Genomic DNA, 27,969 nt, shown 5'->3' on the forward strand with positions numbered 1-27,969 from the left:
CCAACAAAAGCCAGAAGCCCCCAAAATTGATAACTTAAGATGGAATCAAGAGAACAATAAAGAGAAAAATTTAATACTGACAAAAAATAATAATAATTGGAATTGAACAACTTAAGGCAGAATTTGAAATTGAATTATGTACAAATAAGGAACATGTTATTGCAAAAAATGTGTAAACTTTTGTTGACACTCTAAATTGAAGAGAAACAAATTAAGGATTACATGAAAAAATGAGCCATTTCGTTATGTTATATAGATAAATGGAAGAAAATGTGGTTAAATAGGATAAAATTCATATGTTAAATTTAAGTGAGAATTCTTATAAAATGACATTCCATTGGCCTATGACTTAAGTGTAATTATCAAAGAAGCATAAAAGTACTTAAATGTTAAAAGTGTAAAAAGCAGGAAGAGATATTTTTACCATGCATGGTGATGGACTTGTGAAAAATATTAATATAGATATAAAAATTCATACAAACATACAAAAAAATTAAAGATTAACATTGAGAAAAAAACTGCATTTTTTTAATTGGAACATATGGATTAGAAAAGTCTCATGGAAGTAATTTTTAGATATGGTGACTCAGTAATATTATATGCACAGCAATGGAGCAATGCTTAAATTCCCACAATGGAAGAATGAACTGTCAAGATGACAGAAATGGCAAAACTAACCTTTGGTCAGAGATAAAACAACTGCTTTTATAAAATACTGAAAACCTTTTATGGATTTTTTTTTCTTGCTGAAAATGAGGAAAAGTGAAGTAATGATTTATGGATTTGATGACTAAAAAAGGATTTTAAAAGAGATTGTAATTATTTTTGTAGTATTAAAGAGTGAGGAAGCATAATCAGTTTAATTATGACTAATGAAAAGAAGATTGGAATGAAATGCTCTAGAGATAAGAAAGAGTGGGGAATTAGCAGATCCAAAACAAAATTAGATGAAGTACTATTAAGAATTGATGAGAAATTGATAAAAAAAAATTATAAAGTTTTATTGGAATGTAAATTGGAGAATTTATATTTAATTTATATTTAATATAATATTTTATATTTAATTTATATATATAATTTATATATTAATTTATATTTAACTTTTATATATATAAAAACTTTCAATAAAAATGTATGTATATGTATATTCATTCTCTTGGTAACCAGTGAATCTTTAGTAGCTTATTAAAAATGCTACTAGACTACTATTCTATTCTTGTTATTCTTCCATGGCAAGTAACACATTAATCATTAGCCAAATACCAAAGTTGTTAAATTAGGCAAAGTTTTTCATGAAGAAGGTGCCCTTATTACAATCACATACGCTAGATCTCAGTTTGTACACTGGTTTAAATGCCTTTCTAGCTTCCCTACTATGGCTAGTTATTGCCTTTCCTTTTTTGATAAGCATTTCCTTTTCCTGTCAACAGATTGTAGTTTGAGGCAGAAAAGAGTGGACCTCAGATGCAACCAAAAAGTCATATTATTTAATTTGTTCACAACTTCACATGTCAAAGGGTTTTTTCTTGCAGTTAGTAAACTATCACAGCATGCTATTCCTCAATGCAAGGGAAGGGAGTTTGGTTTTATTTTTACATGGGACACAATTAAACTAACACAATTCTCCACTAACTAAAATGTACAGTCCTTTGTAGTTTCTAATCTTGTTGCACATACAGACATCAGACACCTATTTCTAAATATAATGTAGGCATCAGTCCACTCCAACAAATATAAAGTCTTCTTTGTATGCAACAGTGAAAAAGCCTACAGATTTTTATAGAAAAAGACAAAAGTAGCACAACATGAGAAGAGATCAGCATGGGAGTCTTTCTTCAACAAAATCTATTTTCTTTCCAGTTCACTCTCTAACATTTTTTTCTTCTTCTAGCAAAGCAGAAAGTACACCAGTTCCAATTTGAAGCAATACAGAGCTGTGAATAAAGTCTGTGGGGAGAAGCTCTGATCAATCAAGAAAATGTATTTTCCCAAAATAGTTCACCTTCCGTAATAACTTGGCAAAATGGATCTTATCCAATGTATTCTTAATATTGAACCTTCTTAAAATGGAACTCCAAAAGACACTGGTTTTATTCACATCACATCTCTGTTTAATTATTATATGCTTACTGTATGAATATTTTTCCTGTCATAAGCTTTGTGTTTGAAACTATGTTACCCAAGACAGAATAAGGTGAATGGAAAAGTTGTCCTTGTGAAAAATGTGTTCCAGATGTATGACAAAACCATTCATAGCTTAGTAACTCCAAATGTAATACCCTCAACTATTGTATCTAATGTACTAAGACTTGTGTGTGTGTGTGTGTGTGTGTGTGTGTGTGTGTGTGTGATCAGCCTAACAACTGATGGCCAACAAGACTTTATTTTGCCTTCTGTAACTATTTCCAATTCAAAGTGGGCAAGGGAGGAGCCTGGGGAAGGTTTTGTGATGTTATCTAAACTGAGTTTGATTCTGTGACTCCCAAGGACTTGGACAGTATTCTCCAATCTGTCAGTCTAGTCTGTTTTATATTATCTCCTGGTCTTTCCTGGGTTATTAAGACAGCCACAAGAAACAATGTTATCCTTTTTGAGGGATGGGATGATATTGTTGGTCTTGAAAAGCCAGTGAAGGAAGCTGCAGCTGGTACAAAATGAAGCATCAAGAGCAGCAATGGATCCATGTGTCATCACTGCTACACAAGCTGCACTTGTTGCCAGTTGGCCTCTAGGTACAACTCAAGGTGCTTGTCATCACCTTTAAATATGGCACATGGCCTACTTATTTGAGGATCCACCTATCTCCAATGGTCTCTCTCTACCTGGCACATTTGTACAGAGTGGGGGCATCTGTTAAACATGTTGTATGACCAAAGAAATTGTCCATCCTCTCTGGAACACATTCCCTAGAGATACAAGTAACACTGAATTTACTGAAGTTTCTTAAAAACTAGCTTTGTTTTAACACCCTGGAGCTAATTTGTTTATTGATGTATTTGTGGAGCCCTGTTGTATTTGTACATTTTTATTTTAGTTATTTTAATCTGGGTTGCTTGTTTATGTCTGTTTATGTTCATTTAATTATTTTTATTGTTTCTGAATTTTGTTAACTGGCTAAAGCCTAATAAAGTGGGTGACTATTACAAATTCAATAAATTGAAAGCTTCCGGTTTGAGTTCCTTCGACGACAGACAGAAATCCACGATCGTGCGTGATTTCGGTCCGTGTTCGCCGCTGGAGCGCCCCGAGCCGGCTGGTTTCGGGGCTAAGCCACACTGTAGAGGTGGTGAAGAGGGGGGAGACTGCCAGCAGGGTTGAGGAGAGCCTCATCTCTCCTCCTCAGCTGGCCATTACTCCCTTTCCCGAAGGCGGTTGCAGCAGTGGTCAGAAATTGCCACCTCAAAGAAGAACTCGACCGGAAAAGAATGTGCAGGAGGAAGATAAGAAGTGAAACTTTTGGCTGACCAGGTTAAATTGCAAAAGCAACAACTAAGGTACCCTGGAATTTAAAGTTACAAAAAAATAACATCGCTCCCAAAGAAGAGTCGGAAGCAGTGAAGGAAAGTGAAAAGGGAAAGGTTTGGTTTTTTTTCCTTCTCTCCCTTTCCCTATACTGACAACTAAGAGACTTAAATAAGAAATTGGAAAAATCCGCTTTGACATCAACAGGCAATTAAGCTGAAAATAAAACAAAATGTTAAAGGGATAATAAAGATTTCTGGACACTAATTTTTTTTTTCATAAGCAGGAAAGGAGAGAAAAAGAATAAAAGGGCAGGATCTGGAAAGAGGGAGGAGACTGCCTGGAATTAAAAAGAATCTACAGTAAAACTTCAACAAGACTTCTAAAAGATACATTTTAACTGAAACTTTGTAACTAAACAGTAGAACCCCAGGAAGAGAAAGTGAAAAAAAAAGAGCAAAAAGAAACAGCTTGCGTGTATTTGGATTACTTGGTGATCTTTGGATTCTTGGTTATTGCATTTGAATGACTAAAATTAATCGGGTGGTTGTTTAAAAATGTATACAATGGCACTACTTCTGGATGAATTGAAAATGGAACTTAAAAAGTACAAAGAAGATGCACAAGAAGGGAAGGGTTCTTTTGGCTTCATTTTTCAATTCTTAGAAATGGAGATTTGGAACTATGAGAAACAACAAGAAACGTCTGCAAAACAAGAAGACTGGGACAAAGAAGAAGCCATCTTTAATGAACAAGTAATTCTATGTGGGGAAGAAAAAGAAAAGGGGGGAAAGAGAATGGAGAATTTAAGACTTAAAAAAACAACCAAAGAAAAGAAAAATAATTCAAAAAATAAGTATAATACTGGAAAGCAACAGAAGAGGGGAATACAGAAGAGAGAAATAGAGGTAGAGAGACAAGGGGGTAAAAAGGGGACAGAGAAGAAGAGAGGGAAGAAGGAAAGGAAAAGAAGTTACAAAGGACCGTAACAAGATATAGAGAAACAGGACCTATTTAGAGATAATGGGTGAAAATTTAACTGAAAAAGGGATTCTGTAAAGGTACATAAGATTGTATTGTTATATTAGTAATAGAAATAACTTTAGAAAATTGGAAACAATGTATGATTAAAATGAGGGATAAAATAGTGTAATTTAGTGAAATGTTTGTTAATAAAATGAGTGAAATAAAATAAATGAGAAAACTGAATTAGGAAGGGACGGGAACATTTTAATTAGTTAATGTTTTATAAAATATAAGTGAAGGGGGGGAATTAATTATGGAAAGCTTATAATTGTTCCCATAGAAGTATGATATTTAATTGAAAAGTAATGTTAAAGAAGTTAAGATTTTAATGAATATTAATATTAATGATAGAATTGAATTGGAATGGAATGTGTTGTTTTAATTACATATATTTATAATTTTTTCTTTTTTTAAGAATATAGTGTGTATTTTAAGAATGTACCAAGCAGAATCCGAATGGAAGTTATGTATTATATTGAATGTTATAACTTTAGGGTATATATTGAAGCCTAAATAAGAATTAAATGGATAAACTTAAAAGATATAAAGGCGTCATACTCCAATCAGTAACTACAGGAGAAACTTTGTTTAATGAGAAAAGATAATAGATAATTGAAACAGGACAGACAAAAAATATAAATATAATGATTTGAATTGAGACAAGATAATTAAAATAAAATTGAGAAAATTAAAAGAGGGGAGAAGCTATGCAGAAAATGTAAAATAGTAATAAGATATGGAATAGAACATAAAAATGAGCATGAAATTGAATTTGTGTCTGTACGAAGAAATGTAACCCGGGATTACGCTACTTTCAAAAAAGATGTTTTATTTGTTTTTGTTTTTTTGAAAACTCAAATAAAATTTACAAAATAAATAAATAAATAAAATTAAAAATTAAATTAAAAGGTAAATTGTACATAATTATAATGTAATTTTTAAAGAATGACTACAATTTGCCACATCTTAGCCTCAGAAACAGATGGTTTGTAGGAGTTTGGCCAACTGGCAATGTTTTAATATTTACATGTATTACTGCAATTATTTGCACCCTGCAGTTTCTGAAAGAAAATGTTTTGCATTATAAATGCTCTGTATAGCTATTTTAAGAAATATTTAAAGTTTTAAAACAGGTAAATTTACATAGTGCTTGGCTATTGTGTTAACTATAGTTATCTAATAAGTCAAATTTTAAAGCTTTTAACCTGTAATAGCTGGGTCCATATTTTGCACTAGGCCAAGCAAATCGTGTTATGGTTCCCAATTCAAATGTATTTTAAATCTTCCATATGATAGACATTTAAAAAGACAGGATGCATGTCTGTTCCAAATGCTAAAATGACTGAGATGGACTGCAAAACATGTCAAATTGAGCATTTCTATTCATATAAGGTAAGTTCACTTGTCTATCTCCTTTCTGGACATTCCCTATGAAAAATAAATTCATAATGCTTTCAGAATATAAACACCATACAATTAATGTAGGTATTCTGCTTTAACTTAATCAAAGCACATAATACATTCTAAGTGAAAGAGCATCTTTGCTCTTCTGATTTAACAAAATTACAGAACTTCAAAGATTATAAGTGACATTATGGGATTTGAATCGTTTTTATTATTAGAATTATATTTATCATAAAGGTAATATGGACATTTTCACAGTTCTCGAGGACTAAAGAAACTAAACATTAAAGTGGACAGGAATTATATGAAAAGCATAGGATAATTTTCCTGTAATATTTGAATTACTTCAAGTTACAATATGGATTCTAAACCATCATAGACATAATATTAAACATGTGGATAAAATTAAACAGAATTTATTAAGTTGGTGGTTTAACCTGAACTGGCCATGCAGTAATACCCTAACATTTTCTATTAACCTAAGTTATATCAATATATTCTATAGATAATTCATTTCAGAACATTTACATTCCTATTGTTTGTTTCCTATAATCCAAAAAATCACATTTCAAGCTAAGCATACCAGACACATACAGTAACTGAGGCTTAAAGTGAGAAAAAAAAAGTAGGTCACTCTATGCTTCATCAGAATTAGGTCAAAATTTTAACAAGTCATTCACAAGAGATAAAGATTTTTAAGCTATTTTTAATTTTAAATGGCAGTTAAATGAATATTGTATTCCAAGATAAACATTACTGAACAATTTAGCAATTTAGCAAGTATTTGCATAAGGATATTCTTAAGCATTTATCGATCTTATTACACTCTTTAAATACTATAGTTATTTGGATGTCATTCATAGATTTTGTTTAGGATGTGGCAAGGTAAAATTATCTGTTTTCCACACTTTCCTCTGAAGAGAAATTATTGATCAGGCAAATATATTGTAGTCCAATAATTGTGCCTGCTCAGCATGCATTTTTCAACTCACATCCATGCAGTTATTGTTTTTATGTACTTCAATGATATTTACATTGGATATGTAGAATTGTAATTCCTAATTGCTATATTATACATTTCTTTCTCCTGTTGCATTTTTTTTTCATTTTAAACACTTTTTATGTGTAGTTTTTATATGTATTTGCATATATGTAATTTATCTTTGTGTTTTGTCTCTATTTTTCTATTGTTTTAAGGAGTAGCTATTATTTTAAGGATTAGTGATTAGTATTGACTCCAAGGACTATCCAAAAGATCATTGTAATTATTATTGTTATTATTATTCACAGTACTATTACTTAAAATAGAATTTATTAAATTATTTTCATATAATAAATATTTGGGGTTTAATGAACAATCTGAAACTTCTTAAAGGGATCGATGAGCTGAAGAGTTTGTGAACTTTGCTTTAAGGTAAAAGATTTTTACAAGGCAAACTATAGCCAAAGCAGTTCAACTTTCAATGCCTGCCTTTTCTTACATGTAAGATTACAGCATCACACAGTAATATACAAATGTAGTATCTCTATCTTGATGCAAACTGTCACGCATAATTATATGTGACTAGAAGTGAAACATTGCTTAAATAATTAATTTTAAGCTCACTTAAGCATTGTATAGTTATAACAACAGGACCAGAAACTTCATGCAGTAAATTTGACCAACAATCAGTTCTCCTTTATGTAGCTTTAGAGCAGGGGTCTCAAACTCGCGGCCCGTGGGCCAATTGCGGCCCGCAGGACGATATCCTGTGGCCCCCACCGTGATATGAAAGTATAATATTAGTGCGGCCCGCAGGGGGAATGGACCTCTGAAGGAAGTCCCACCCGCCGTTCCTCGTCGTGGCTTCTTCTCCACCCTGAACTTTAACAAGTCCAAGTACAGGTCCAGACTTACTGATGATCATCTTCAAGCCATACTGAGGGTCTCAAGTGCCTCCTCTCAAGCCAAATGTGGCTCAGATATGTGAGAGGAAGCGTTGTCAAGTCTCTGGCAGCAAGGAGTAAGCTGGAGAAGCCATGTTCTGAGGAACTGTTCATGATCTTCATTCAATGTTCCATTCATGTGTTCTGGACAGTTCATGTATTGGAGAAATCATTAACTGTTGATGACATTTGAGGATATTTTTTTAACGTTTTTTGTGGAATCCCTTATGCAGCCCAGCCTCACACAGACTCTGCCTCCAGCGGCCCCCAGGTAAATTGAGTTTGAGACCCCTGCTTTAGAGGATTGTTATATATAAACTAAACTAAAACTACTCTAATATCTGAAATGCTGTAGTTGCTTTAAAATAAAAGTTCAATGCATTTTTCATAATTTCATTTTATAAAATGTAAAACATAGGGTAGTTAAACTTGTGATGTAAAAGTTGTCTCCGAATGGTTCTTTCAACTCTAATTTCAACTCTAAATCCATTACCACAGTAAGAGACTATCATGTTTACCGATCAGATCGTGAAAATCGTCGAGGAGGTGGTGTTGCTATATTCTATAAAAAATCCTTACATCTAAAAAATATCCAAGTTACCCAGGAGCTTGCCCTTCCTGAAACCATCATCTGTGAACTATCCTTAAATATCACAATTCGATTCTTACTATGTTACAGAGCACCTGATTATGACATCGAACATGTAAACAAGCTAAATACATTACTAACATGGGCTGCATCCTGCCCATATCCTTTTATCCTTCTTGGTGATTTCAATCTACCTCATATTGACTGGACCCTAAATGATTGTACAACTGAAATCATACACACAACCTTCTACAATGCTATTACAAATCTGGGACTGGAACAACTAGTAACCAACAACACTAGACTAAACAACTGCCTCGATTTCATCTTATGCAATAGTTTGAATTTAATTTACGGAATACAAACTAAAGAACCCTTTTCCAGTAGTGACCACAATATGATTGACTTTTGTCTCAACATACGTCCACACAAAAATCACCACAATGATGTAATCCCCAATTGTAACTTCAAAAAAGGCAACTATGATCTTATAGACAACGATCTCTCATCCCTTGATTGGCATTCTCTATTCACTGGATGCAATACTGTTGAAGACCATTACAACATATTTTTACTTGAAGTCAAAAGAGTCATCAAACTATATGTTCCAACAACAACTCCCAAAACAAAACAAAAAAGCAGATTACCCATATCAATAAGGAAACTTCAATCCACTCTGGCGGAAAAACAAATCTGGTCACGTTGCCAATTTCAAAAACCGATACAAAAATTTATGCCACCAGATAAAGACCGAATGCACCAATTATCACATTAAACAAGAGGAAAACCTTCTAAGCACCAATTCCACCCGTGCTTTTTACAATTTTGTAAACAACAAACTAAAAGACTCAAGGTCCATCCCTCCCTTGATAGGACCTGATGGTAAAGACTGCAACGATGACACCATTAAAGCCAACATCTTTAACACATTCTTCGGCTCAGTATTTGTAAACAGCAATGGATCATGCCCAGTATTTCCTAGCCGTACCACAGATAACAACAATGATCTAATACATATCGATTTCACAGAAGACAATGTTGAAAAATCACTACGTAATCTAAAACCATCTCTATCTATTGGTCCGGATGGAATATGTGCCTACTTCTTAAGAAAGCTATCCACTGCCATAGCCAAACCCCTAAGCATAATCTTTGAAAAATCTTTCAGGACCAGCTCCTTGCCTAACCTATGGTCACAAGCCACAGTCATCCCCATCTTCAAAAAGGGAGACCCAAGCCTAGTTGAAAATTACAGGCCAATCTCCTTATGCTGCGTCACCTGTAAAGTCATGGAATCAATTATTAACCAATCCATCATCCTCCACTTAGAGACAAACAACCTACTCTCCAATAAACAATTTGGTTTCAGAAAAAAACTATCCTGTAATCTGCAACTCTTACACTGCAAAAACATATGGACGACACAACTCGACCAGGGCAAAGCAATAGACGCAATCTACATAGACTTCTGTAAAGCCTTTGATTCAGTGGTACACGACAAACTACTCCTAAAAATAAAATCCTATGGTATCTCTGGACAACTGATTAACTGGATAGAAGCATTCCTGTCAAACAGACAACAAATGGTCAAAATCGGGAGCGTCCTATCAAATCCAGTACCTGTCAATAGTGGTGTCCCCCAGGGCAGTGTTCTAGGACCAACTCTCTTCATACTCTACATAAATGACCTCTGTGATCATATTAAGAGCAATTGCGTTCTCTTCGCTGATGATGTAAAGCTGTTCAATACCACAGACAATACTGCTACCCTACAAAAGATCTTGACTATGTATCTGAATGGTCAAACAAATGGCAACTTCAAATCTCAACAAATACGGGGCGGGCGGCCCTTCCGGGGGGCCGGGGGGGGGGGGGGGGGGTGTGGGGGGGGCCCCCCCCCCTTTGGGGGGGGGGGGGGGGGGGGGGGGGGGGGGGGTCGTCTCTTTTTTGTTTTTGGGGGGGGGGGGGGGGGGGTGGGGCGGGGGGGGGGGGGGTTTGGGGGGGGGGGGGGGGGGGGGGGGGGGGCGGTTGTTTTTTTTTTTGGGGGGGGGTTCGGGGGGGGGGGGGGGGGGGGGGGGGGGGGGGGTGGTGTGGGGGGGGGGGGGGGGCGGGCCGCTGGGGGGGGGGGGGGGGGGGGGGGGGGGGGCACCCCCCGGGTGCCCTTTTTTCTTTTTCCTCCCCCCTCCGGGGGGGGGGGGGGGGGGGGGGGGGGGGGGGGGGGGGGGGGGGGGGGGGGGGCGTGGGGGGCGGGGGCTAAGGTTGAAGTGACTCTGGGTTTGCGCGCCCCTGAAAGCGCGGCGCAACTAGCAAGCAGATTGGCAAAAAAATCAGAAAATAAAATGCTGAATAGTCAAGATCTTGTTGATGACCCAAGCTCTGTAAAGGACCTTGGAATACTCACCTCTAATGATCTAAGTGCTAGAGCCCACTGCAACTCATAGCCAAAAAGGCATTAAGAGTTGTTAACAATCCTACGTAGCTTTTTCTCTGGTAATAAACACTACTAACCAGAGCATACAAAACATTTGTCTTACCAATACTTACAGTTCATCAGTCTGGAACCCTCATTACGTATAAAATACAAGCTGAATAGTCAAGATCTTGTTGATGACCCAAGCTCTGTAAAGGACCTTGGAATACTCACCTCTAATGATCTAAGTGCTAGAGCCCACTGCAACTACATAGCCAAAAAGGCATTAAGAGTTGTTAACCTAATCCACTAGCTTTTTCTCTGGTAATATCACACTACTAACCAGAGCATACAAAACATTGCTAGACCAATACCAGTTCATCAGTCTGGAACCCTCATTACGTATCTGATATTAGCACAATTGAGAAAGTCCAGAAATATTTCACAAGGAGAGTTCTCCACTCTTCTACTCGTTGTAGAATACCTTATGCCACCAGACTTGAAATTCTTGAACTAGAAAACCTTGAATCGCCTCTTCGGTCTGACTTAAGCATGGTATATAAAATCATACATTGCAATGTCCTACCTGTCAATGAATACTTCAGCTTCAACCATAACAACACAAGAGCACACAATAGATACAAACTCAAAGTAAACCGCACCAAACTTGATTGCAGGAAATACGACTTCAGCAATAGAGTGGTCAATGTCTGGAATACTCTACCCAACTCTGTAGTCTCTTCCCCAAACCCCAAAAACTTTAACCTTAGACTGTCTACTATTGACCTCACCCCCTTCCTAAGAGGTCTGTAGGGGGCATGCATAAGCGCACCAACGTGCCTACCGTCCCTGTCCTATTGTTTCTCTTATTCTTTTATTTTTCTTATATGTACCCATATCATGTATTCACAACTATGTATACACTTATACTTATTATCTTGTAAACAATTGGCAAATCAAATAAATTAAATAAATAAATAAATAAATAATTTCTATCCTTTGTTTGCTAAGAGAATCTAGACAACACTTATATCATTTTAACCCCAGTGTTCTTTATTCCGGTTTTGGGCTGTGATGATGTTATTTTTGTTTATGGGTTGTTGTTTTTCCTATAATTTGCAACAAGGATAAATTATTCAAAATTACAGCAATAGTAATTAGAATTTGCGAAGAGCGTTGCATAGCTAAAAAGAAATGTAAAGGAAGGGAGGAAATGTAATGGAAAAATCAGGCTCTAATGCTTTGGATCAGGCTCTAATGCTTGGATAGGTGGAAGGAAAGAGAAGAGGATGATCAACAGCAAAGTGGGTGGACTCAATTACAGTGGTATGAGTACACTGTTGGGAAACTGTAAAAAAACAAGTTAGGGAAAATCATCGTGAAGATCTATCTGTGTGGTGATTAGAAGTCAAAAATGATTTGATGATATATAATCAAAAAAATCAAAAAGGAATTTATTTAACAAGAAAAATGAAGTCTTAGCAAATAAGATAAGAACACAGAACTTGGAATAAATTTTATGAGGTATAAAAAAATAATTCTGGGAGTAGGACTGTAAATCTGATTTGATCAAATCTTTTTAATTGAATCAGAGAGTCAAATCTAATTATTAAATCAGGTGCACTTCTGCTGATTATATGTTTTGATTTAAAATATCAAAATGAATCTCCTTAATTCATTTATTAACAGAGATCAAATTTACAGATCAAATTGAAGACAATCATAGAATCAGAAAAAACTTGCAGTTTGGCAAAGAATTTACAGTACACAAAGAGTAAATTCCTGCATTATTTTTGAGGGTGGGGTGGGGTGTTCATTTTAACACTACTTGCTCTTAACCTGATTATAGTAAATCATGAGTGGATAAACAATAATACCACATTGTTTTCTTGATTCAATATCCCATTGAAAGAAATGACATATTAAAGATTTCTGAAAGAATTTCTCTGAAACAAGGACATTAAAATGGCAAATTCAGTTGGTTCCAGATGTAAAATGATGTGCATACATGTAAAAAGTTTGCATATATGAATGAGCAATGGCTAACAAAATGGGATCTCTGGATGGGAGTATATAGTTCAATGAATATGGTCCCAGTATGTGACTGCTATGAAAAGAGAAACTCGATGAAAGAAAATTAACTCCATCAGCCACTGGGATACTCTCCAGGTTGAGCATGTACTCACTGCTTGACAATGTAACCCACTGTGCAACTGCTATGAACAAAGTAAATCCCTTGCTAGGAATAATTAGGGAAGCAATAAAAAATAAAACCGCCAAAGGCACAACACAACACAAACTGCATTAAGCTTCTAGAAAAGGTACTGAATGATAATAGGGTTGAATTTCTACAGAGACATTTATGGGAATTTGTATTTTAACAAAAAAAGGAATTTAACCCGAAATTGGGAATATGATATAAGCACACATCACATGTAGACTGTGGATAAGGAAGTGGTTTTTCTCCACATCTCAAAATATTTAGAGTTGGAGAAAATTAATATGGAAAATTTAGAAAAAGTAAAGAGTATTTGTTTGCCAAACTTATTTTTTAACCATAAAATATAATTGTGCCCATCAACATGAGCAACACTAAAACAGAATTGCAAACTCATACAGAATAAGATTAATTGTGGCTACTGGACATAGCTGACATGTATTATTTTTATATCAAAGGCTTCTCAATAGCATTTGGAGAGGAATGCAATTTCAATTACATCTTGTGGATCTAATATCAATCATAATATTGAAAATCATCAATATACTGATGAACATAAGTTTCCATCTCCAACCCTGGTGATCTAAGTGATGCTATGGCTACTCTTTCTCAATGCCGGGGAGCTGGAAGGGCGACAAAAGACTTCAGCACCCTGGTAAGATGGAATGAGTGTGTGCACAAGGAGCTCAGAAGCCAGTTGATTAGCATCTTTAGTTTTGAATGGGTTGCACTATGCCAGACAGACCCAGTATGCAATCTGGGGGTTCTCTTGGACTTGCAACTCCTGCTCAATGACCAGGTGTCAGTCATGGCTAGGAAAACCTTTGTACAACTTTGTGCCCTTATCTGAGTTGTAAGGCCTGCACATAGTCACTCTTGCCATGGTCATTTCTTGGATATCTACAATACACCGTACATACAATATGCCCTTGAAGAGTGCATGGAAAGATATAGCTATTGCAGAATGCAGTTACTTATATAGTTCTGGGGGCCCTAGGATGACACATATAACACCACTGTTGCACAAGCTGCATTGTTTATCACTTTGCTTCCAGGTCCAGTTGAAGTGTTGGTTCTTTTAAAGTCCTATATGGCATAGGTCCAGAGCACAGGTATCAAACTCGATCACATCACATGACGTATTGTGACTTTTTTGCCTTTGCAGATCCAGGGTGGGTGTGGCGTACACATGACACATCTAGCCTGTGGAACCCAGTTTGACACCCCTGGTCTAGAGTATCTGAGGAGTCCTCTCATCCCAATAAGACTAGCCCACCCACTTGTGCCTGCTATGGACCCCATTTGCTAAGGAATTCTAGTAGTAGGGTCAAGGAGAAGAGACTTTTCTGCTGGGTCAGGGCCACCACACCAGAGTTTAGAATTGGTCTCACCCTTTTTGCCTTCCAACCAAAATTTGTTTTTTGCTGATTGGCTTGAGTCTCTGAGGGAAGCACTTACCACTGGGAATGATTGACAGGTAAGAAGACCTTGTGCCATCCATCTCTAAGTTCTGTTTTTTTTGCATAGCTTTAAATTTTTAATTTGCAGAGTTTTAAGATTTAATTGCTTTTCTATTTATCTTTTTATGATCTGTAAACTGCCCAGAGTCATCTTATCAGGGAGATGGGTGGCATATAAATTTAATAAATAAAATAAATAACAGTGGGTATCCCATTTGAATGCTGGTTAGATGAGCAGATTACTTTCAGAGTGAGTTGTGATTAGTTTTTTTTTTTTAACTATATACCCATCTTCAGTTTGTATGTTATCTTTAGTAAAAGATGTTATATTTTTTAACTACAATAGCAAATTAAACAGTGAAGTAATAAGAAGCCATGTCTAATAGTTAATTCTTTTGCCAAATTAGTAAATATTTGAACTTTATTCATTGCATAATTGTGATAAATGTGAACAATTAAAGGGCCTTTAGCTAGAAACAAGGAATGATATGTTAAGGCTAAACTTCTTTACATTTGGTAGAAAATAAGCTACAGTAAACTTGTTTCTTGTTACATGTGCAGGATTTCAGTGTAATTCAAAATATCTCTCAGATTTTATAATCCAACAAAACCTGTTAAAACTCTATCTGTTAATTGGGTGGACAGAATATGCCTCCAAGAAAGTAAACATGTGCAACGGTTTTGGAGAGTTGATGATTTCTTTGGGAAACTCTCTTTAGAGTTTTTTTATAATACAGCTATTATGATATTCTATGGTACAGTTTCTCAGTAGAATCACCAAACTTGATTTAGGATGAAGGGTTGATTAAGGTCATATCCTGGTATTAGTATATACAATGCATTCAGAAAGTATTCAGATCCCCCTCACTTTTGTCAATTTTGTTATGTTGCAGCCTGATTCTACAGCTGTTGACATGCATTTTTATGTCTCATTAATCTACACTCAATATCCATAAGGACAAAGTAAAAAGTTTAGAAATATCTGTAAATGTATTAAAAATACTGAAATAGTGTATAAGTATTCAGGTCCTCTGCAATAATTCTTGAAATTTAGCTCCATGCCTCCCATTTCTCTTGAGTGCTACTGACATGTTTCTACACCTTGATTGGAGTGTGGTAAATTGATTGTATATGATTTGGAACTGCACACACCTCTCTATAGAAGACTTTGCAGCTGGAGTAACAATGCATACTGTACTAGAGCAAAAGCCATGAAGTAAAATGAACTATTTGCGGAGGCCAGAGACAAGATTATTGCAAGGTACAGATCTGGAAAGGCTACAATAAAATTTATGCTGCACTGAAGGGCCTAAGAGCACAGTGGTCTCATAAGCTCAAATGGAAGAAGTTTGGCACAACGAGCTGATTGCCTGATCAAACTGAGCAATTGGGGGAGAAGGTCCTTAGTAAGAGAGGTGACCAAGAACCTGATGGTCACTCTGACTGAGCTCTAGAGATCCTGTTAAAGAAGGACAACCATCATTGTAGCCCTCCACCAATCTGGGCTTTAGTAAAGTAACTAGACAGAAGCCTCTCCTTAGTACAAAACACATTAAAGCCTGCTTGGAGTTTTAAAAAAAAAACACCTGAAGGACTCTCAGACTGTGAGGAACAAGATGATCTTTGCCACCAATATTGAATTCTTTGGCCTCAATTCTAAATGTTATGTCTGGAAGAAACCAGACACCACTCATTACCTGCCCAATGAAGCATCATGCTGTGGGGATGTTTTTCAAGAATAGAGACTGGGAAACTGGTCAGGGATGAGGGAAAGCTGAATGGAGCAAAGTACAGGGGTATTCTCAATGAAAACCTGTTCCACAGTGCTCAGGACTACAGACTGGACTGAAGGCAGGTGGGATTCTACCAGTTCGCACCTATTTGCTAGATCCAGTTGTTAACATTCTAAGCAGTTCGGAGAACCGGTTGTTAGAAGAAATTACTGGCCTAATCCTGTAAGGAAGGCAGGAAGGAAACGTTCTGGTGTTGCTTACAGAAACTGTCTTTCCGTTAACCTTTATTACATTCTTAGCAGGACTAGACTTCCTGTCTCAGGAATTTCTCTGGAGTTTTTTTCCCCTCCTTTGCTGGTACTTTGCTTGTATGGAGTGACCATTCAAAGTTACAATGGCACTGAAAAAAAGTGACTTATGACCATTTTTCACACTTACGACTGTTGCAGCATCCCCAGTCATGAGAGGCCAGGAGAGGAGATGCGTGCCTCGATGTAAGTGATATTGAGTTGGCCACACCCAGCCAATAACATGACCTCCAAGCCATGTCTACCCAGTCACATGACCACCAAGCCATGCCCACCACCTAAGCCATGCCCACAGAACCAGTTGTTAAAAAATTTGAATCCCACCCCTGGCTGAAGGTTCATTTCCAACATGACAATGATCCTAAGCACACAGCCAAGACCACACAGGAGTGGCTTAGGGACAACTCTGTGAATGTCCTAAAGTGGCCCAGCCAGACCCTAACTAGAACTTTACACTGCAATTGTTTAGTTAGTAACACGGTTGTTACGTGAATCTGGCTTCCCCATTGCCTTTGCTTGTCAGAAAGTCACCCAAGGCAATCACATGACCCCAGAATACTGCAATGGTCATAAATATAAGTCAGTTGCCAAGCTTCTGAATTTTGATCACATGACCATGGGGATGCTATAACGGATGTAAGTGTTAAAAATGATCGTGTCACTTTTTTTTCAATGCCGTTCAAGGCATTTCAGGGCCTTCAAGGCATGCAGCCCCTAATAATCACAGTCAGATCTAACCCCTGTCTTTGAATCTTCTTTGTTGCCAAGCTAAGAATAATGCCTGTTTGATCATCAATACACTGTCAACCTCAAGCTGGCCAATGAGTCCACTGAGGTTCTGTCATGTTGCCTGGATACTGTGGAAAACTAGATAGAGAAGAACTATTTCCATCTCAGTTCTACTAAGTCCTATGAGTCTTCAAGGCATCTGGTTCTGTGGATAGTCCATTTTTGCCTTGGATGGGATGGCATCCAAAAGCTCATAATCTAGAGTCTTCATAGATAATTTGATTTTTTTTTCAACTGGAGGGTCAATTTATACAACTGTTTTAGTTCCCAATGGAATATCTTAATTACGTGGAAGCTCATACAAATTACCGTATTTATCTGTGGAGTACCAAAATAAATTTCTTACATCCTGTAATGACACCCATTGAACAGTCGAAAGCAAATGTTCTCTGCCAACATTTCCCTTCTGTGAAATCAATTGCCCTTGTAAATAAGAACTCCACCCTCATTATTGCATTTAGAAAACTATTGAAAATTTAGATAATCAAGAGTTTTCAGGCAAGAAGTTGGTATCCTGAATACATATGATGCTATCTATTGTGACTTGAAAATTTGATTGATTTATGGTTATGCAATATTGACATACACCGCTCAAAAAAATAAAGGGAACACAAAAATAAGACATCCTAGATCTGAATGAATGAAATATTCTTATTAAATACTTTGTTCATTACATAGTTGAATGTGCTGACAACAAAATCAAAAATTATCAATGGAAATCAAATTTAGCAACCCATGGAGGTCTGGATTTGGAGTTACACTCAAAATTAAAGTGGAAAAAAACACTACAGGCTGATCCAACTTTGATGTAATGTTCTTAAAACAAGTCAAAATGAGGCTCAGTAGTGTGTGTGGCCTCCACGTGCCTCTATGACCTCCCTACAACGCCTGGGCATGCTCCTGATGAGGTGGCGGATGGTCTCCTGAGGGATGTCCTCCCACACCTGGACTAAAGCATCCCCCAACTCCTGGACAGTCTGTGGTGCAACATGGCATTGCTGGATGGAGCGAGACATGATGCCCCAGATGTGCTCAATTGGATTCAGGTCTGGGGAACGGGTGGGCCAGTCCATAGCATCAATGCCTTCGTCTTGCAGGAACTGCTGACACAGTCTAGCCACATGAGGTCCAGCATTAGGAGGAACCCAGGGCCAACCGTACCAGCATATGGTTTCACAAAGGGTCTGAGGATCTCATCTTGGTACCTAATGGCAGTCAGGCTACCTCTGGCGAGCACATGGAGGGCTGTGTGGCCCCCTAAAGAAATGCCACCCCACATCATTACTGACCCACTGCCAAACCGGTCATGCTGGAGGATGTTGCAGGCAGCAGAACGTTCTCCACGGCGTCTCCAGACCCTGTCACGTCTGTCACATGTGCTCAGTGTGAACCTGCTTTCATCTGTGAAGAGCACAGGGTGCCAGTGGCGAATTTGCCAATCTTGGTATTCTCTGGCAAATGTCAAACATCCTGCACGGTGTTGGGCTGTAAGCACAACCCCCACCTGTGGACATCGGGCCCTCATACCACCCTCATGGAGTCTGTTTCTGACCATCTGAGCAGCCACATGCACATTTGTGGCCCGCTGGAGGTCATTTTGCAGTGCTCTGGCAGTGCTCCTCCTGTCCCTCCTTGCACAAAGGTGGAGGTAGCGGTCTTGATGCTGGGTTGTTGCCCTACTACGCCCTCCTCCATATCTCCTGATGTACTGGCCTGTCTCCATGCGCCTCCATGCTCCGGACACTACGCTGACAGACACAGCAAACCTTCTTGCCACAGCTCGCATTGATGTGCCATCCTGGATGAGCTGCACTACCTGAGCCATTTGTGTGGGTTGTAGACTCCGTCTCATGCTACCACTAGAGTAAAAGCACCGCCAGCATTCAAAAGTGACCAAACCATCAGCCAGAAAGCATAGGAACTGAGAAGTGGTCTGTGGTCACCACCTGCAGAACCACTCCTTTATTGGGGATGTCTTGCTAACTGCCTATGCTTTCCACCTGTTGTCTATTCCATTTGCACAACAGCATGTGAAATTGATTGTCAATCAGTGTTGCTACCTAAGCGGAGTTTGATTTCACAGAAGTGATTGACTTGGAGTTACATTGTGTTGTTTAAGTGTTCCCTTTATTTTTTTTTAAGCAGTGTATGTTATATACATTATATTTTTCATTCATCTCTCACAGCAACCTTAACTAAAGCAGTCTCGTATTTGTAATAAATACATACAAGTACACTTACTTTAATGACATAGAAAACACCCTTGCATGCATGGTTACTTGTTTTTTAATCTAGAAAAATCTGGTCTAGAAAACTCCTCTAGAAGTTGACCCATTTCCATTACAAAAGAAAGATAGATTTTATTATTGGATAATTAGCACTTTCTCATACATTTGGTCTGGTTAATAAAGAGATAAATGTGCCAATTATCAGATTGCCCTCCAAGATATTGTGTTTTAACTTATTTTAGATCCAACGTATACCATTCTATTTCCGCACTCAAGAATATATAAAAAGAACTTTCCAGTATAAGATTTTAATAAGTAAATAAAACAATCCCCTTTCATTCTATATAACATTTTTAATGCTGCAAATACAGGTAGTCCTTGACTTATGACCATAACGGAGTCCAAAATTTATATTGCGAAGCGAGACATTTTGCCCCATTTTACAAACCTTTCTTGCCACAGTTGTTAAGTGAATCATGCAGCTGTTAGGATAGTAACATGGTTGTTAAGTGAACCTGGCTTCCCCATTGACTTTGCTTGTTAGAAGTTAATCACATTATCCTGGGACAAGGCAACCGTCATAAATATGAGTCAGTTGCCAAGAGTGTGAATTTTGATCAGATGACTATAGGGATGCTGCATCAGTCATAAGTGTGAACAATGGTCATAAGTCATTTTTTTCATACCATTGTAACTTCAAATGAACTGTTGTAAGTCGAGGAGTACCTGTACTATTAAATTTGAAATATTAAGTGATTTGCCAATATTTTTTTTGCATCTTTACTAATACTTCGAATATTTTATCCTGGCAAAGTAGTTGAGAATGGAGACCCACATGGATCCTTGGACACTTTAAGAAGCAAATTTGAAATAAGTAAACCGTTGATCAGTTAATACTCTCTTGGGTATCCAAGGGAAGAGTGGGTGCAGCAGGATAGAAAACATAGCAATAGGAGAAGCAGGAACTGCCTAACAGGAATCTGACTATTAGTGTAGTCTGAGTCTAACTGTTGGTTACCAAAACTGGATGAAGTATTCCAGACCACACCTGGAATACCATATCCTGTTTTGTTCACCTCATTATTAAAAAGATGTTGAAACTTTGTGCAAAGAAGAGCAACTAAGATGATTAAAGGCCTGGGGACTAAAACACATGAACTGTTGCAGGATTTGGGTATAGCTAGTCTACAGAAAAGAAGGACTAGGGAGGACATGATAACAGTAATCTAGTATTTGAGGGTCTGCCACAAAGAAGGCAGGGATTGACTTATTTTCCAAAGCACCGGGAGGCCAGACAAGAAACAATGGATGAAAACTAATCAGAGAGAGAGGAAACCTGGAATTAAGGAGAACAGTGAGGACAATTAACCAGTGGAACACCTTGCATCCATAAGTTGTGGGTGCTCCATCACTGAAGTTTTTAAAGAGGAGACTGGACAGCCGCCTGTCTGAAATGGCATAGGGTCTCTTGATTAAGCAGGGAGTTTGGACTAGAAGACTTCCAAAGTCCCTTTTAGCTCTATTCTGATTGATTGACTAGATTTCTATATCTCTTGGACATCAACGAGTCACCTTACAGGGCAGATAAGTGATATAAAAAATTAATAAAATAAAATTATCATTTGGAACTGACAGAAAAGAGGTATGTTTTCTAAGTCCAAATTGATTGGAAAGAGTCGCAAACCTTCATAATATTTACCAGAACCTGAAGGTTTATATTTATTTTTAATATTAGTCTCATACGTTTATTTCAAAATTTAGCTTTTCCCTTTGCCTCACTCCAAGCCAAAGTTTCATTAAGTTTTGACACAGTTACATTTGACATTTCAAGGGAATGGTTACAAATGTAGCATGTCAATAAACAATGTTATTTGTTCCAAAAAACATGCAGGAAACTCTTAATACTTTGAACCAAACTGCTTCTTTTTTAATCACTTGACATTCATCCCTTTCAGAGCACTTTTCAAAGAATAATTTTATTTATTAACAAATTCCCTGTAGGGGAAATGACACATTTTCATGTCAATTATATTTGACACATGCTTATCAAGATTGATCAATCATTGCTGATAAGTCTACTAAGATATTCTTTTTCAACTAAAAACAAAAACTGACATGAGAATTAACACACCCTATTGCCCAGATTGATGATCAATATTGAGTATCAATACCAGTAGTTTTTGCTAATGTCAATCACTCACTTCACAATGATCTACGCTAATTATACACCACTTTAATATCTGAGAATGGAAAATATGAGATTCTCATATTGAATCCATTGACAAATCATAGAATAAATCCAAGGCTTAAATTAAATGTCTTAAAATTCTATTAAACTGTATGTACTATCCATCAAAATGAAAGATTCACAATATTTATATTTTCAAAAGTAAAAAATAAGACAGTTTAAAATCCACCTTAAAATACCAACATGTGGGTCTGACATTATGTTTAATGTATTTACAACAAAACATTTTCACAATTAGATCATTTTTCCTATTCTATATCTATAGCGTAGTTTAAATGTTCTAAATCGCAGTATCCTGTATTCCATCTCCAAGAAGACTCTCTGAAGTCTGATAACCCTGATAAATTGTACAAGCTATGAGATAGAGATAACCTTTGCAACAGTAGCAGAAGTAATCTTCACAAGCTATTCTATTCATAATACTAACTCATCACTTCCACAAAATCTATCTATGATTTCTATGCTTCCATACTATACAGTTAACCTAAGTTATTTATCATTCTTAGAGTAATCGTGCATTCAACTTAAATCAACTGTTTAGCATGCAGTCATTTTTAGTACAGTACATATTCACCTTCTTGATATTCACTCAAGTTCAAATTTTAGATATACGTTCTTCAGACTAAATTGCTTTCACACAACAGCATACTAAGAAGCACCAATCACAATAGCAAAGCTCTATAGTAAATGTACATTAAAATGATGTTTTTATTTAGAAACATTGATATAAAACTCCAAATGCCATGATATGGTAACATCCCCCTCCCAAAAATTCTCCACACAGAATAGCCTGCAACTTTTAGGCCTTTGTAACTCTCAGACAAATATTAAACAAAAAACTGGAAGGGTGTTAATTAGACAGGAAAAAAATGGCTTGAGTTTGACATCATTTGTCAGTTTTTAACTGAAATAAGGAAGTAACTTAATTCAGAGTAGGCTTCTCAAGATGCTGCAATGATTTCAAGTTGCACTTGAAATTGTCTTTATTATCAGATTGAAACTCATTTTAAGTAGCAAATAAATATTATACATAACATCCTGAATACAGACTAAATCTTATCTGTATCCATTTACAATCAGCCACAATATTTTGTTAAATATGAATAACAGGTGACTTCCATATTATCAGGAAGAAAAATAATCAACCATACTTTATTAAGTCACTTTGAGGTGCTATGAAGTTAATTTATGAAATTTAGGATTGATAAGAGAAGAACTCTATAACCAAACATTTGATTTTGCCGAATAAATATTCATCTCAATAGGTTCTTTTCCTTTTGTTGTTGCAAAGTGTTTCCAAATCTATTGTGCAAGTGTTCATATGCTCTCTTTTTAATACATATGCAAAGATCCATTATTATTTTCTTTTGCCAAATGCCCTAAAATTTCTTATTTAAAACATTTTTGCTATTTTGCAAGTGGAGAATTAAACACTGAACATGGTCAGATTATCCTAATGCTTTGATAGGAGAAATCATGATTGTTATCTACAAGTAAACTTGATTTAATATTCACACTGACAGTTTCAATATTGTGTGTGGCAAATATAGGAAATAATCAAGATAACTGCATTTAATATGTTCAAGGATATTTTCATTATCTTCTAAGTTGTACACATATTATGGCAGGAAGTAAAAAAATATAGATCTAACATTAATATATTTTTTCAGGAATCACATTAGAATCAACAGTTGGATGTTCTGAATGCTACTAAAGATTTATCTTAAAAACATACATTTGTTTTAATTCTCACATATATATTAAAGCTGTCACCTAAAATTCTGGTTTTCCTCAGGGGAAAAAAAATCAGGAAAACAGGTTTTCACTATTTGTTAGATGTGGCTTTTATTTATCAGATGGGTGTCACATTCTATTAAGTTTTAGGCCCCTGTTCAGTGTCCAATCATAAGTATACCCCCTTTTACAAATCACTAAACAAAAAAGCATGGAGCAACAAATTAACTTGCATAATGTTAAACCCCAGACCATAAGGACTGGAGACAATTTACATTCTCAACCTTTATTTGGTAACTTTATTCCTAGGCTAATCTTCAACTTGATGTCTCTAAATTTTGAACTGGCTGCTTACTAGTATGTCAAGAAGAAATCATTTACTACAAATGGACAAGACAGCCATGGGATCTCAATATTTGATGTCAATCCTCCTTTACCCTTGGCTCACCCATTTAGTTTTAAGAAACAGATTTCTCAGATTGCTGATTACACCAACCAATATTTAGAAAAACATTACATCATAAACAAAACCATTGTCTTTATGGGGCATTTCTCACTTAATAGTACCTTTGTCTGAGAGTTATTTAATTTTTAAATACATTTTTAATATAATTTTATTGAAAGTTTTAAAACAAGGAAGGTTAATTAATCTTAATATTAATACAGAAATAGAGTAAAATAACATTATGACTGTTTCTATAAACTACCCAATATGCTTCATCAAAACCAATATATTACAGGTTGATTTTTTTTTCCAGTTCTTTGCAAAAAGTCCATAAGGGTTTTCCAGTCAGTAATAAACTGTCTAATATGTTATGCAATATTTAAAAAGCACTGTTCTAAAAAATATCATTAACTTTGTTTAGCTTAGAATAATAGATGACCTTATATTACAGAAACAAACACCAATATTGTACTATATTCTTAAAATCTGCAATGTGATCTGGGCAGTCCTGGCTGATATTTTCTGTCTTGTTATCAACTAGCTCTAGAAAGGAAAAATAGCACAGAAACCACTTACTTGAACCTGCCTTGGCAATGCTGGCATTGATCCCCCACCCAGCCTTGATCACAGAGGCAACTGGAATTGACACATCGACCAGCAAAGCACGGGGTTCTTTCACAAGTCTTAGACTGGGAAACTTGGGCATACAGCACCAGGTAGAGGATCCCGTAAAAGAGCAGCCAGTTATTTATATCCATGAAGGTAGCAAAGCAGCAGGAGGAGGAGGAGGAGGAAGAAAAAGGTCTCCAGGTTCCCAGGATTACAGGAGGGCCTTCTGTTCTGCGCAGGACTTTCCCCAACAGATCCAGCATCTTTGCCCACAAAGCACATCCGCAACCGGCCTGCCTGACGAACCGCGACAGGGGAGCGAGGAAGGCTGAATTAATCCAGTTCCTCGGGGAGGTTTAAACAGGAGGAAAGCCGCCCCACGCACATCGCTCCAAAGAAGGGGCTTTTAAAACAGGTTGAAGAAACGGGGCGCAGGTAGGGAAGGGGCTGGAGACTCCCGAAGGAAACCGAGAAGCTTCCTCACCGACGCTTCTCACACCACCATCTCCGCCGGGTTCTTCAGGTACAACGCTGGCGACCCGCTTGCCGCCTCCTCTTCCTCGTCGTCCTTGGGGCTCATTGCCCCCCACTTTCCATGAGCGGAGGCTTCTCTCCTGCCCTCGCCGCTTCTTCTCACCACATGGCGTCCGGTTCCCCCCGCGCCCGCAAAAGAAAAAAAAGAAGCAGCCCCTCTCCTCCGCCTCCTGTAGTCCCGACTCTTGCAGCAGCAGCAACGGGAGAGCAAGGAGGGCAGCGGAGGTGGGGGGGGGATGCTCTCGCTCCTTCAAGGCAAGGAGGGCGCCGTTCCTCAGCGTCCTCCCAGCATCGCAGAGCAGCGGGCCGGAGGCCGGGAGGGAAGCGGGGGTTCTGGTGTTTTGTTTTTGTTTTTTTTATCCCGCCTTGCAAGCCGGGGTGTGAGGGGCGGAAGGAAGGGCGAGAGTTAAAAGCCTCCGTCTGTCCCAGCTGACACTTTGAAAGCAGCCATTTTTAAAAGGCTAATTGCAAGCTGCTTTCGGAGACTGGCTGGCTGGGGCCGAATCCCTCCTCTTCTTCCTCCTCCTCCCCACCCTACTCCTCTCCAGCTCCGCCGGTCTGATTAGATCCGTCCTTTTTCTTTTGGACTACCAGGCAGGCCCCGCCTCAGCCGGGGAGAAGAACGGCGGCTGTGGCTCCCCTCTCTGGAGGAAGCCCCGCAGCCTACAATAGACTCCGCTTCGTTGCTGGAGCAACTGCCCCGGAAAGGATGGAGAGCCACTAAGGGTCCCTTTCCATTTCTGAGCCCCAGCCGAAAGTGAAGGGAGCGCGCTTCCCTTCCGCCCCCGGGAAAGTTCGTGCTCCGGTTTCTGGCGGCCTCAAAATCGAAAGGAAAGTCTCTTTCTCTCTCTCTCTCTCTCTCTTTTCAGGCTTTGGAATTGCAACGCTCCAGCCTCTCCGCCGCCTTTGCAGGGGAGCTCTAGAAAGAAACTATTACACAAAGAAGAGCTGAGCATGTGCGGCAAGCCGAGGAGCCCCCCCTTTAAAGGCGCAGCGCCCGTCTCCGTTGCATCACTTGGAGCGTGACCCGCCGGGAAGGAAGCGGAGAAGCGCAGGATCTGCTGGGGAAGGAGGCGAGCGCGCGCAGCGGGCCCGAGATTTGTTCTCGTTTTTCCTCAGGAGGCCATGCGAGTTCCTGAACTTCATGTGCAAAGCCAAACCAAACAAACAAACAACCAAGCAAACAAAGCCGAGAGTGGAAGCCATTTCCAGACGTGCTTTGTTAAACGCCGTGCCTCATTGCGGCAAAAATTTCTAAAGGAGAGGACGTGATCGACTGTCAACCTTGTTCCGACGACTTGTTTTTTTTCTGTAGCCAGCACTTTTTTCCCCTCTAGTCATGCCTCTGTTGCGCTTTATGCAGGGAGTTCTCGACTTTACGACCAAAATTGAGCCCAGCATTTATGTTGCCAAGGGAGGAATTTGTTAAGGGAATTTTGCCCCGTTTTGTGACCTTTCTCGCCTCAGTTGTTAAGTGACTCACTGCAGCTCTTAAATTAGTTATGTAGTTGTGAAGTGAATCTGGCTTCCCCATTGACTTTGCTTGTCGAAAGGTCACAAAAGGTGAACACTTGACCTCGGGACACTGCAACCGTCATACATATGAGTCAGTTGCCAAGCATCCGAATCTTGATCACATGACCATGGGGATGTTGCAACTGTCGTAAGTGAAAAAGATCATAACTCACTTTTTTCAGTGCTGTTGTAACTTTTAACAGTCGCTAAGAGAACTGTTGTAAGTTGACGAGTAGTGTAGATAGTCCTTGACTTACAACCATTCCTTTAGTGACTGTTCAAAGTTATGACTGGTCTTCACACTTACTACTGTTGTAACATCTCCAGAGTCATGTGACCAAATTCAGCTGTTGGGCAACTGGCATGTGTTTATGAGGGTCCTGGTGTCAAATGATCACCTTTTACAACCTTCTGACAAACAAGGTCAATGGGAAAGCCTTTGCAACCATGATAACTAACTTCACAACTGCCATGATTCACTTAACTGGCAAGAAAGATTGGAAAATGGGATAAAACTCACTTAACTTTCTTGCTTAGCCCAAAATGGAAATTTGGGGCTCATATGTGGTCATAGGCCAAGAAAGTATTTGCAACAAGTGGAGCTTAGTGTTCCATTATACCACTTCCATTTCTGTGCTTTTCATGCTTTAATGGGATTCAGTTTCGTGCTATTTCTAATGAAGACGCCAAGCAAAACATGAACCACCTTAAAGTCAAGCTATGCTAATTCTGCTTCTAATACATTGTACGATTAGCATAATTTTTCTACATATCTTTCTGAGCTAAGCATTATGTTTGTTGGTGCAAGTGATAGTAGTGGACAGTGTATATAAAACTTTTGTGATTATTTAACAGATTTCAAACATGTTAAGATTTGCTCCATTGACATAACTATATTCAGAAATTGCTTGTTAAAATCAGCTTTTCATCTTTTCTTTTCCAAGATTTTTATTTCATTTCCTGCCTCTTATACTTAGACCATAAAATAAGATGCAGAATTGCTGAATACTGAAAAAAAAAGTTATGCTGAACCCCTAGTGGCAGCATTTCCTTTCTAATGAAACAACTGATGGCCTTCCATAGATTTTTTCCTGTTAATGTTATGCTGCAGTGCCCATCTCATATTGAGGCTTTTTTTTTACAAGTATGGCCATATAATATAGGAATGGAATTTAAATGAACCTGCAAGTGGAAAACTTCTGCTTCTCTCTCTGAAAGCTAAAATAGAATATCAATTTGGTAGAAAAGGGTCTAAAATCAAGATAAAAAGTGATGCTTATGATGTAGAATCTCTATTAGAATTATGCAGCAATGCCACTGTATTAGGGAAT

General features: G+C 37.8%; 1 protein-coding gene across 5 annotated transcripts in view; it reads right to left on the reverse strand.

Annotated features, from left to right (window-relative positions):
• The window catches only part of ATRNL1 (attractin like 1), a 530,678-nt gene extending 504,680 nt beyond the window's left edge, over positions 1-25,998 (reverse strand). For all 5 annotated transcript variants that reach the window (XM_087964472.1, XM_087964473.1, XM_087964474.1 and 2 more), the window contains exon 1: positions 24,557-25,998. In XM_087964472.1, coding sequence (XP_087820598.1) covers positions 24,557-24,852 — 296 coding nt within the window. In that variant the 5' untranslated portion in view covers positions 24,853-25,998. The remainder of the gene's footprint in view (positions 1-24,556) is intronic.
• Between the last annotated feature and the right edge of the window lie 1,971 nt (positions 25,999-27,969).

The sequence above is a fragment of the Notechis scutatus genome, chromosome 4 (assembly GCF_049901735.1).
Source record: "Notechis scutatus isolate UNSWTSFEM ecotype Mainland chromosome 4, rNotScu1.2, whole genome shotgun sequence".
NCBI lineage: Eukaryota > Metazoa > Chordata > Lepidosauria > Squamata > Elapidae > Notechis > Notechis scutatus.